The sequence below is a fragment of the Mauremys reevesii genome, linkage group 1, assembly GCF_016161935.1.
Source record: "Mauremys reevesii isolate NIE-2019 linkage group 1, ASM1616193v1, whole genome shotgun sequence".
Classification (NCBI taxonomy): Eukaryota; Metazoa; Chordata; order Testudines; family Geoemydidae; genus Mauremys; species Mauremys reevesii.
This window is the reverse complement of record NC_052623.1, coordinates 13,317,309-13,330,046: the sequence shown is the minus strand read 5'-3', so window position 1 is coordinate 13,330,046 and position 12,738 is coordinate 13,317,309. Positions and strand designations below refer to the sequence as shown.

The window sequence follows — 12,738 nt, the reverse complement described above, 5'->3', positions numbered from 1 at the left end:
CGGGGAGGTGGCAAGGGGCGGTCACAAGACACACCCCAGCGTTTATGGAGAGGCAGGAGAGGAGACACTTCCAGGTACGTAAATCCCAACAGGGGTAATTAAAACAATTCTGTGACCAAGAGCAATGAAAAATAGCAGAAGCGCAGGGAAGTGGCTGGGGAGAGAGATTCCAGGAGGCGGGAGGGAACGGGTGGCAGCAAGGACTGTGTGTGTCTGATTTCTAGGTTAAAGAGGGCTACCCTTGGGCACTGGCCATTCGTGTTGATTTCAGCCTCTGTGGCCAGCAGTCGATGTGGCTGCATTGCCAGAAGCAGGGAATGGGTGACAGGGGTTGGATCACTTGCTGATTCCCTGTTCTGTTCATTCCCGCTGGGGGGAGCAGCTGGCATCGGCCACTGTTGGAAGACGGGACACTGGGCTGGATGGACCATGGGTCTGACCCTGGGCGGCTGTTCTAATGTTCTGTTCCTCTTATGCTACCACTGGGCAAAGCTACTCTAAGCTGTGATCCGGACCAGTGCAGCTCATCGTACCAGGGCCAGCCCCACGTCTGTGTTTGACCCAGGGCAGCCTAGGCAATGGCTGACAAGGCCTGAGAATCCCTGGGAAAAACCCAGCCGCCTCTGGCATCCGGACGTGTCCAGCTGTGGCCCTTCGGGGACGGCCGGGTGGGGCTGAAAGTCCAGCCCCACACGATAGGGAAGTGTTGGGGGACACTAGTGAAACCGGGCTCACACAGCAGGGCCTCACAGTGCTGGAGAGTCGCTCTGCTGTGTGTGTCCGCAGGTGCTGGGACGAGCCAGCCCGGACTGTGGTTATCACCATCAGGGTTTACACGGCACCAGAACCAGGCCTGGTACCTAACGAGGCAGGCCTGGCCCTGCAGACCTCATACTCGGGCCTATCCCCAAACAGTGGAGCTCCCAGTCGCAGCCATGAGCAAACCCTGGCGCCATAGTTCCTTGGCAGGTGCATACTCAGTGCTCGATGCCCCGTTGCCTTGCACCTTGTGCCACCATGACGAAGTGAGGGCCGCAGCAGTTCCACGCTGAGGCAAGATGCCCCTAATCCCCACCCCACTGCCTGACATGTTAGCTGCCTGCAGCTGTACCCCCAAGGCCTTTCCACCAGCTTGTTTGAGCTGCCTTGTTCCTGTCTTTTGTGTAGCCTTGATGTGAGGCCGTTCATCCCAGGCAAGCAGGCCCTCAGCTAGCTACAAATTTGCCCCATTACAGCAGTAAAGCAGAGGAGAGCTCCCTCCATTCCCCCAGTGTGTGTGGGGGGGTAACTGCATGCCCCCACAGTGCCCTCGCCTTAGTGCCCCCGGGTGTTTCAATGTATTTTAACCCCTTGTGGTAGATCACCCCGATCTTCATAATGTGACTTTCCCAATATGGTCTTGTGTGCTCTGATCAGCAGTGAAATAGTTCAAACTATTGAGATTTCAGAGTTAACATGGCATTGAGATGACTGCGAGCAGTTCACACCTCTCTTAGTGCAGTTGTTTCAGGCTGTCTGCAGACTCAGGCAGGCATCACTGTGTCAGTCACACTCCGGTTTGCTTTGAAGCCACATGGGCTAGAGCCTTAATGCATTTTGTTTTAAATGGAAGCTGAGCATCTCATGACCGTACTGGCACTGCTGCCACAAGTTGGACCATTTGGACCCCTGCTGGGGTCGATGGCCCGAACCACAGTAGCCAATCCAGCTGCAGCACTGGATGGTGCACAGCTGGTGGGGAAAGTGAGGTGCAGAATGAGATGGCCACAGGTTTCAAACCTGGCTATCTAAAGTTAGGCACTTAAATGCAGCTAAAAAAGCAGCCTGATTTCAGAGGTGCCAAGTGCCAACAATGTCCATTCACTTCAGGATCCCTTATTTACGTTCCTAAATATCTGGCTTTTAGTCACATGGATTTCAACATTTTGGCTTAAGTGACCTGCCTAGGGTCACACAGTGAGTCAGTGGCAGAGTCTAGTATAGCACCCAGGGGTCCACTTCTCCCCCCTCACCTGAGGCAATGGGCATTACCTTCTGCTCCAGGTGTGTCTATTTCTCTGGGTATTTCTAGAGTGCTCATTTCTGCCATAGCGGCACTTCAGGGAGAGCGTGAGAGAGCCCTGCCCACTGGAATACACTGCCCCATCCCACAGCTTGTCCTCTTCCAAGCCGAGGTTTCCCCCCCTTTGCTCGCTGGCTGCAGCTACAGTGCAGCAGCACCGCTGGTACCAATGGGCCCATCTCCACTGCACACTAAACCCAGGCTCTGACTCAGGTTTGAGCCCAAGCCCCTCTACTGTCCACACACAACTCAGTCCAGCTCAGGTCAGTGGGTCCTGGGATCCTGCTAGGAGGGTGGGGCAGAGCCTGAGTCCTGCTGAGGCTCAGTTTGCAGCCCTGCAGTGTGGACGCAGCTCAAGCCCAGTCAGAAGGCTGCATAGCTCAGTGTGGACGCACTAGCACAGCTCTGAGACCCGGGTTTACAATGCAGCGTGGACGCTCACGGGCAGGCTTGGAAACACCGAGTCCACACGCCCGGATCCCACAGACCCAGGTTTACAATGCAGTGTAGGCAGAGCCTGTGTGTCCGATTTCTGCCTGGCTATTTCCTAGCTATTGACCCTTGTGCTTCAGCTAGTCTCTAACGGCGACTGTGAGGTTCTTTCCCCTTCCTCAGTAGCATCTGGTGCTGGCCCTGGTCAGAGACAGGCGCCTGGGCTGGCTGGAGCTTGTAGCTAAGCCAGGGTGACTGTTCCCATGGGCTGGGCAGGACTCACTAATCTGCCTGTGCCCCTGGCCTCAGTGGATGTCTCTCGCCATCATTTTTTCCACTCTCTGCACCTCTTTGTCCTTTCATTTTCTCTCTGTCCATCTTTCGCTTTGTCCATTTTTCTTTCTTCCAACCCCCCACCCCCTTCATCCTCCCTCCTCTTCCTCCCCCTCTATTCTGCCCCTGGCTCCGGGTAGCAAGAGCAGCAGCTCCTCGCGTGGCAGCTTGCTGCCTAATTAGTTTAGAGGGAAAACTTAATTGAATTAACTTTTTCACAACTCCGCCAGGCTGACAGTTGGGGCTCTCTGTCACCAGCCAGCTTCCAGCTCCTTGATCTAATTAACTTGTTTAGCAACCTGCCTGGGTCCAGAGACAGCAGTTCCAGGCCAGCACCCAGCCGCAGCAGCTGGGCGTGGGGTGGGGAGGGGGAGGGGAGGAGGTTACTTTAAAAAAAAAAAATCTGTGTGCTGCCCTGAGGGGTCACACAGGTCTGCAGCAGCCCGCTCAGCCCCAGGTTCCCCAAGGCACTCGCCTGGCTTTGCACAGGTCCCGTCTCCATGCCTGGGCCTATGAGCCAGCTGCAGTCATGGCTGCGCTGGTGCCCTTGGCAAAGGGTGGCTGGGAATGGGATCCCCTGGCAGAGTAGATCTAAGGATCCAGGAGGGAATCGCTCTCCCCTTCTCGGGCTGAGATCCAATGGAGAGTAGCCTCCCCCCAGCAGAGTAGAGCCAGGGCAGAGATCCAGGCAGAGGAGCAGAGGAGATGTTTCCTGGCCGAGTGGAGAGTGGGTCCTCGGGCCAGCAGGTTCCCACCCCCCTCTCTCCCTGCAGAAGGGGTCCTGTGAGAGAGCAGCTCTCTCCGGACAGGATCGTGGGGCAGGACAGGCTCCCCCGCACCCCAGAGCTGATTCTAGGCAGGGTTGATCCTGAGGCTGAGCTAGGATCTTCGCCCATGTGTGACACCAGAGGAGCCTAGTGAGTCCACAGTTCGCTGCCATTCCCAACATCCCAACATCTTCTAGCCCAGAGTGTCCCGGGGGCCGTCCTGCCTTGAGGCCTCTGGGCCCAGCTTTCGCTCGCTAGAGCCTCCAGTCCTGGCAGAGGGGCTCCTCGCTGCAGGAAGCCGGGGCAGATCCCTCCCCCCTTAGCTGCATCCCAGGGAGCAACTGGCTCATTGAAAGCGCCCAGCCCAGGCGGTGACAAAGCCCTTTGCCCGGCCTGTAATTAGACTTTTAAATCCTCTTTAGTGAAAGTGGTTGTCTTGAAAGTGGCCCTAATCCTCCCTAATGCCTCCTCTGATGTCTCTGAAAGGAGACCAAGCCTTTAACTTGGACTTTGCCATTCAGCGGTGCCCAGCGGGGTATTAACGAGCCAACCTTTCACATGCCCGGGGAGCTGGCGAAAGTCAGTGGGGACACAAGTCAGCTCCGGCGGCAGGGGACAGAGAGAGAAGGGGGTGCGGTGGGGGTTGGCACGATGCACAGCTGGTAAGGCCAGGAGGAGCCGTTAGCGTTCCAGCAGAGCAGGGGCCAGAGGATTCCCCCCCGTGGAAGGGACGTGGCCTGATGGAGAGAGGGGTCGTATCCTGCGCTGGTATTACACTAAAGCCCGGTGTGACAAGCCCAGACTGACGAGCTCGGAAGGGCCAGTGTGAAGGCTGCTTCCGCCACCCCCGTGTGCCCTCCATGTTTGTGGTTTTAATGGAATTCGTTTCCCAGGAGCACCTAGAGGGCCCAGCAGCGATCAGGCCCCCGCTGTGCCAGGTGCTTCACACACAGAGTGACAGCCACTGAGGGTGACCAGGTGTCTGGCTTTCGACCAGGTCGAAATGGGATCCTGGCAGCTCCAGTCGGCACTGCTGACCAGGCCATTGATTGTCCAGTTGGTGGCACCATGTGGATCCTGGAAGCAGCGGCATGGCCCCGCTCCAGCTCCTACACGTAGGGGCACCCAGGGGGCTCCACACGCTGCCCTCGCCCCAAGCACCGCCCCCGCAGCTTCCATTGGCCAGGAACCATGACCAATGGGAGCTGCTGGGGTGGCATCTGCAGATGGAGCAGCGCGCAGAGCCACCTGGTTGCTCCTATGCATAGGAGCCGGAGCGGGGACATACAGCTGCTTCTGGGAGCTGCTTGAGGTAAGTGCTGCCCAGAGCCTGCACCCCTGAGCCCCTCCCTGGTCCCAACCCCCTGTCCCAGCCCTGATCCCCCTCCCACCCTCCGAACCCCTCGGTCTCAGCCCGGATCCCCCTCCTGCACCCCAATCCCCTCAGCCTCAGCCCACCCTGAGCCCACACCCCCCAGCCAGAGCCCTCACCCCCCTGCACCCCAACCCTCTGCCCCAGTCCAGATCCCCCTCCCACCCTGTGAACCCCTTGATCCCAGCCCAGAGCACCCTCAATCCCTCATCCCCAGCCCCACAACAGAACCCATACCCCAAGCTGGATCCCTCACCCCTCCACACACCCCAACTCCCTGTCCCAGCCCGGAACCTCCTCCCGCACCCTGAATCCCCATTTCTGGCCCCACCCCAGAGCCCACACCCCCAGCCCTGAGTCCTCACCCCCTCCTGCACCCCAGCTCCCTGAGCAGCCCAGTGAAAATGAGCAAGTGAGTGAGGGTGGGAAGACCAAGCCACAGCAGGAGGTGGGGTGGAGCGAGTGGGGGCGGGGCCTCAGAGAAGGGGCGGGGCATGGCCAGGGCCTCAGAGGAGGGGCGGGACAGGGGGCAGGGTAAAGGTGTTCAGTTTTGTGCCAGTAGAAAGTTGGCGACCCTAGAGTCACCCCCGCAAAGAGCTCAGAGTCTGACAGCTGCTGCCCCAGGTTCTGACAGGTCAGGTCGTGCTTCGTTCGCCTTTTCCCATGTTAGTTAGTCGAAGGCTGGTCTTGGAGTTACAGTGCTGGGCTGCCCTGGCGAGGGGCCGAGTCCGTTCCCAGCTCTTCCATCAATGCCTTTAGCCTCAATTCCCCCCCTGTAAATGGGGGAGAACGCGCCCTTCTTTTACACTGAGCGTGTCCGCTCTTTGGCCAGGGCCTGACCTTTGCTATGTATGTACAGCACCTAGCACGCCAGGACCCTGAGCTCAGTTAGGGGCTACTGTAATACAGTGAGACATAATAGTAATGGCACCAGAAGGACTGACACATCCCAGAGACAATGACAACTGTGCCACATCTCTACGGCAGCGTCTGACGCCACAGCACTGTTAGCAAGTGGGTGTTTTCCGTACAGGACAAGAGAGTATAAAAAAAAATAGCTAAGATTTTTTGGCAGGGGACATCGCTCCAAATCTCTTTAACCCTCATGCTCCAGGGCATGAGCCAACCTCTAACTTAATGGGGGTCAGGCCAGAACCTTCCCTGGTGGATGATTATCGAACTGCCAGCTGCAGGGTTTCTTCTGCCGTCCTCCGATACCTTGTGTTGCTGGCCACCGTCAGAGCTGGGGCACTACCTAGATCGGGGGCAGCTCTAGGCATTTTGCCACCCCAAGCACAGCAGGCAGGCTGCCTTTGGCGGCTTGCCTGCGGAGGGTCCGCTGCCTGCGGGAGGTCCGCGGAAGCCGCGGGACCAGGGGACCCTCTGCAGGCAAGCCACCGAAGGCAGCCTGCCTGCCGCCCTCCGTGGCTTGCTGCCCCAAGCATGCGCTTGGTGTGCTGGTGCCTGGAGCCGCCCCTGGCCTAGATGGACGGGTGGGCTGAGCCAGCCTGGCAGGTCCTATGTTCCTGCCAAGCATCAAGAAAAATAATAATGGTTCTGATCAACGCCTTGTGCTGTTCAGCCGTTGATCAGCAAAGCTGAGGCAAGCTGGAGCAAGGACACAATGAAGGGAGGGGAGACACGGCCAAGAGGGAGGCTGAGCTGCAGATGTCTTTGCTGACATGAACCAAGACAGATTTGCCATGGATGCAAGAGAGGCCGTGAATAGACACGGGGGCGCTGGAAGATGGATGGATGGATTGATGGATGGATGAGGGGACATAGGGAGGGGGGACGAGCGATTGGAAAAGGATCCTGAATGAAACGATCTGCTCCCTGCCTGGAGTTTTGTGGCAGGGTCCTTCCCTGGACCAGGGAACACTTTGTTCATTTGCTTCTAGGGGACAATGAAGATGTTGGGGAGGAGCTGAGCTTGTGGCTTATTCACTAAACCCCTGAAATCCGCCCTTCCCTCCCACCCAAAAGCTCTTTAAGGATGGAAGCGGCCCCCAGGTGCATCCCGCCCACAGGTAAAACGTACGCTAGGCCTTGGCTCTTTCTGGAGTGTAAACCCAGAATTAATGAGGAAGCAGAAGACGAGGCCGGTAAAGCGTCTGGGCCCCAGACTGCAGGGCACTGATTGCAAAGGAATTGAAAAGTCTGGTGAAAGTGCACGAGCCCATCCATCCGCACTGCATGTGCCCATACAGCCACACCCCAGATTCTCCTCCATCCCCCAGATTTTCCTGCTCTGTGTTGATTAAGCAGAGGAAACCCCAAAAATCTGCCATTCGGTCAATTGCACGTTGTTCGTTTTTGTCCAGACTCTGGAGTTCCAAGCCCACCCTGTGGTGTCCAAATCAGAAAGCAGCAGCAGCTGCTGGAGAGAAGACCCCCAGTGGGGGGCCTGGGCCTGACGGACAGGGGTGACAGAGAAATTTCCCCCAGGGTTAGCCCATAGCTGTTTAGTGCCCCGTCCTCTGGGGGAGGATAGCTCAGTGGTTTGAGCACTGGCCTGCTAAACTCAGGGTTGTGAATTTAATCCACTTAGGGATTTGGGGCACAGAGTGGCTGTGCTGGGTGCAGTATGTGCGGGGTGGCCAGGCTGGGTGCAATGGGCACAGGGTGACCAGGCTGGGTGCAATGGGCACAGGGTGGCCAGGCTGGGTGCGATGGGCGCAGGGTGGCCGGGCTGGGTGCAGTGGGCGCAGTGTGGCCAGGCTGGGTGTGATGGGTGCAGGGTGGCCAGGCTGGGTGCAATGGGCACAGGGTGACCAGGCTGGGTGCAGTGGGCATGGGGTGGCTGTGCTGGGTGCAATAGGTGTGGGGTGGCCAGCCTGGGTGCAATGGGCACAGGGTGGCTATGCTGGGTGCAATGGGTGCAGATTGGCCATGCTGGTGCAATGTGTGTGGAGTGGCCATGCTGGGTGCAGGGTGGCCAGGCTGGGTGCGATGGGCACAGGGTGGCTGGGCTGGGTGCAGTGGGCGCAGTGTGGCCAGGCTGGGTGTGATGGGTGCAGGGTGGCTGGGCTGGGTGCGATGGGTGCAGGGTGGCCGGGCTGGGTGCAGTGGGCGCAGGGTGGCCAGGCTGGGTGTGATGGGCGCAGGGTGACCGTGAGGGGTGCAGGGTGGCCAGGCTGGGTGCAATGGGTGCAGGATGGGTGCAGGGTGGCCAGGCTGGGTGCAATGGGCACAGGATGGCCAGGCTGGGTGCGATGGGTGCAGGGTGGCTGTGCTGGGTGCAATGGGCACAGGATGGCCAGGCTGGGTGCGATGGGTGCAGGGTGGCTGTGCTGGGTGCAATGGGTGCAGGGTGACCAGGCTGGGTGCAGTGGGCACGGAGTGGCTGTGCTGGGTGCAGTAGGTGTGGGGTGGCCAGGCTGGGTGCAGTGGGCACAGGGTGGCAATGCTGGGTGCGATGGGTGCAGATTGGCCATGCTGGTGCAATGTGTGTGGAGTGGCCATGCTGGGTGCAGGGTGGCCAGGCTAGGTGCGATGGGCACAGGGTGGCCAGGCTGGGTGCGATGGGCACAGGGTGGCCAGGCTGGGTGCGATGGGCACAGGGTGGCTGGGCTGGGTGCAGTGGGCGCAGGGTGGCCAGGCTGGGTGTGATGGGTGCAGGGTGGCTGGGCTGGGTGCGATGGGTGCAGGGTGGCCGGGCTGGGTGCAGTGGGCGCAGGGTGGCCAGGCTGGGTGTGATGGGTGCAGGGTGGCGGGGCTGGGTGCAGTGGGCGCAGGGTGGCCGGGCTGGGTGCAGTGGGCGCAGGGTGGCCGGGCTGGGTGCGATGGGTGCAGGGTGGCCGGGCTGGGTGCAGTGGGCGCAGGGTGGCCAGGCTGGGTGCAGTGGGCGCAGGGTGGCCAGGCTGGGTGCGATGGGCGCAGGGTGGCCAGGCTGGGTGCGATGGGTGCAGGGTGGCCGGGCTGGGTGCAGTGGGCGCAGTGTGGCCAGGCTGGGTGTGATGGGTGCAGTGGGCGCAGGGTGGCCGGGCTGGGTGCAGTGGGCGCAGGGTGGCCATGCTAGGTGCAGTGCGTGCAGGGTGGCCGTGCTGGGTGTGATGGGTGCAGGGTGGCCAGGCTGGGTGTGATGGGCGCAGGGTGGCCGGGCTGGGTGCGATGGGTGCAGGGTGGCCGGGCTGGGTGCAGTGGGCGCAGGGTGGCCAGGCTGGGTGTGATGGGTGCAGGGTGGCCAGGCTGGGTGCGATGGGCGCAGGGTGGCCAGGCTGGGTGCAGTGGGCGCAGGGTGGCCGGGCTGGGTGCAGTGGGCGCAGGGTGGCCGGGCTGGGTGCAGTGGGCGCAGGGTGGCCGGGCTGGGTGCAGTGGGCACAGGGTGGCCAGGCTGGGTGTGATGGGTGCAGGGTCACTGGGCTGGGTGCGATGGGTGCAGGGTGGCCGGGCTGGGTGCAGTGGGCGCAGGGTGGCCGGGCTGGGTGTGATGGGTGCAGTGGGCACAGGGTGGCACTGCAATATCTGTACAGTCCTGTCTGGCTGCAGCCGAGCCGCGCACCAGCTCCGCCTGGGCCCCAGGTCAGGTGCCGTCTCCTGGCCCCGTCGCCTCTCGCTCCAGCTCAGCTCAGCTCGTTCCCTGGCGCTGGAGCCAGCCCGACCCCGCTCCCGCTTGGCGCACGGGGCCCAGGGGCCTGGGGCGATGGGCTGCGGCGCGGGGCGGGGAGGGAGGGGGGGTCCATGGCCTCCTGCTGCGCCAGGCTCCGATCGCCCCTCGCCCCGCCCGGAGCCACCGCCACGCGTGACATGAGACACGCGGGGGGACGGGGGCTGCTGAAAGTGACAAGAGGGCGAGGCGCTGCACGGGGCGGGGGGGGGCCTCTTCCTTCAGCTCCCCGGGTCTTCACCGCCCCCACGTCCGGGGCTCCCCCCCCCCACCCGCACGTGGGCCCCTCTCCCTTGGGTAGATGTGTGTCAACGGAGGCCGGGAGCGCCGGGGTGCTGGGGGAGGGGGCTGATTGCACTGGGGGCGGGGCAGGGCAGGGCTGCTTAGCGGGAAGAGTGAGTGACGGGAAAGGTTTGTCTCTGAAAGGGATTAATGGCCACAGGAACCGGCTCATGCCCCCCTCCCCCGAATAACCAAATATACCCCCCCACCCGCTATCAGCCAGCCAGACCCCGCCCCCACGGATCTAGCCCCCTCCCCCAATGCTCCATGTAAACAGCCTCTGCTCCGGTGCCCAGCGCACCCCAGGGTCCCTGCCCCGGTCCCAAAGGCCCTTTCCTGCCGCCGGGATCCGGCCTGCGCCCCCGCTCCAGGCCCATGTGTCTGTTGCTAGAGCCACACCCACCCACCCCCCCACGAGTCCGCCCCCCCCCCCCAGTACTCCGCTGGTCCAGTGCCCAAACTCTAACCCCCGCCCAGGCGAGGTCCGGGGGGGACTCTAACCCCCCGCCCAGCCCAGCCCGCTCGAGTTTATAGACCAGCCCCTGCCCGCCCCCAACAGCCCCGCTTCTCGCTCCCCCCCCCCCCAAAAGGAAAGCGAGCCGGTCTCTCCCGGCGCGGGCGGGAGCCGGGGACTCTCCCTGCCGGGCCGGCGGGTGGATTTGCCGTCCCCGGGGCAGGGGTTCGTTGGGGGAACGTGTCTAGGACGGGTCCGCCCCCAAACCCGCTGCCCCGGGGCTGGGGGTGGCCAGATTTTGTTTTCATCGCAATTTTCCTGCCCCGATTAGCCCCAGATCTGAGCCGGGCGCAAACAGCTGCGGTGTGTCCCGAGCCAAACCCGCTCGGTTCGATCCAGGGAATAAAACACAAGCACGAGAGCCCCCCCTCTTCCCCCAAATAGTCAGGAGTCTTGGGGGGGGGCTGGTGGGGAAGAGGCTGAATAACTGGAACAGCACAAACGAAACCAAACCCCGGGAAGCCGGAGCAGGGAAATAAACCACACGGGGCGCGGGGGCGGGGGGGGCTCATTTTCTAGACATCTCGGATTGGGAAGGACGGAGCCGAGGGTCCAGGTGGGAAGAGACTCCTAAGAAAGAAAGAAAGAAAGAGGTAAAGAAGGAAGGAAGCGCTAGAAAAGAAAAGAAAAGAAAATAAAAGAAGGAAGGAAGCACTAGAGAGGAAGGGGAAAGTAAAGAGAAATGAAAAGAAGGAAGGAAAGGAAAGAAGGAAGGAAGGGCTAGAAAAGAAAAAAGAAAAGAAAAGGAAGGAAAGAAAGAAAGAAAAGGAAGGAAGAAAGCACTAGCAAGGAAGGAGAAAAGAAAAGAAGGAAGGAAGGAAAGGACAGAAGCGCTAGGAAGGAAGGAAGGAAGGAAAAGAAGGAAGGAAGGAAAGAAAGAAAAGAAAGGAAGGAAGGAAAGGACAGAAGCGCTAACCAGCACCTTTCCCCGCCCCGCCCCGCCCCGCCCCGCCCGGCAGGAGCCCGCAGCCCCAGGGATCGCACCGGGGAAAGCTGCACTTTGCTGGCGGGAGGGGCCCCGCGGGTGGCTTCGCCCAGCAGAGAGGCGGGGGGGGCTCCCCACCCGCCGGAGCAGCAGGCACCGGGTTAACTTCGAGCTGGCCGGGGGGTTCCCGCGGCAGGCCCCGATCCTAAACGCCCGAGCTCCTCCCGTCCGAAAACTCCCATTGCCCCGGGGGGTCGGGCCCTGCGTGGAATGGGGGCGGTGCGGCTCGGGGCGGGGGGCGATCCGGGGGGGCCGCTCTCGCTCTCACATCCCCTCCGACCCCGCCAGGCCGCTCCTGGGTTTCCAGGGCTGGGCAGCGGTTCGGGGCAGCGGTTCGAGGCTCCGCTCCGGCGCGCAGCCCTGGGCGGCGGGAGGGTCCGAGAGGGGAGAGAGACCCCCAGGACCGCAAGGGGAGCCCCGGGGGTGCTGCCTCTGGGGCTCGGGCAGGAAATAACGGGCTGTGGAGAGTGTAAGACCCGATGGGGACGGAAGGCCCCCGTGTGAGCCCCTGGCACCAGCCCCCTTCCTTGGCTCCGTTTTCAGGGGGGGCTGGCCCCGATCCTCCCGCCTGGTCCCCGAGCCCTGGGCGAGCCCCCAGTCCGAGCGCCTCTGGGGCTCTGCTAACCCCGCCGGGCCAGCGGCGGGCCTGGACCTTGGCGAGCTCCTCTCGCTGCTCCCAGCCCCGCAGGCAGGGCGCACTGGGGCGGGGCAGGGGGGTTGGACCCACTCCGCTGGGCTGCTTGGGCCAGAGACGGCCCAGCTCAAGCTGGGGTTTCTCGGCTCCAGCAGCAGGACACCCCCCCCCGCCCCGCACGCCACAAAGGGTTAAGGGCTGAATTCGTGATGCTCAGGGGTGGGAGGCGCTTCCCCCCGTTCCTGCTGCCCCCGATAGACTCCGGAGATATTGTCATGCAAAACCAACCGACGCCTTCCCCATTGTCTCCCCAGACCCAGCCACGTATATTACGCGGCGGCCGGGCCCGCCAGCCGGGAGCAGAGGGGGGAAGCAGCGGGAGAGGGGTGCATGGAGAGGCACCTTCTCCAGGCATCCAGGAACTTGCTGAGCCAGGAGGACCAAGAGCTCGGAACAGGGGGTCGAGTGGCAGCCGGACCCTGGGGCGCTGAGGCTGGACCCCTGGATCGGACTCCAGAGACCGACCCCTCCGGTGGGGCCCTCGCTTCTCTCCCTCCCCCGAGCTCTCCGGCCATCCACCTGTGACCTCCTCTATGTACAAAATGGATTACTCCTACCTCAACTCCTACGACTCCTGCATGGCCGCCATGGAAGCCTCCGCCTACGCGGACTTCAGCTCCTGCAGCCAGGCCAACACTTTCCAGTACAACCCCATCAGGACCGGCTTTGGGACCAACCCCGGGTGCCC

The 12,738-nt window shown here is 62.0% G+C and overlaps 1 protein-coding gene across 1 annotated transcript in view; it reads left to right on the top strand.

The window, feature by feature from the left end:
• Positions 1–12,583: 12,583 nt before the first annotated feature.
• The window catches only part of PHOX2A (paired like homeobox 2A), a 10,602-nt gene continuing 10,447 nt past the window's right edge, over positions 12,584–12,738 (top strand). The window contains exon 1 of the mRNA XM_039518349.1: positions 12,584–12,738. This exon is cut by the window's right edge and continues 68 nt beyond it. Within this exon, the coding sequence (XP_039374283.1) occupies positions 12,584–12,738 (155 nt within the window).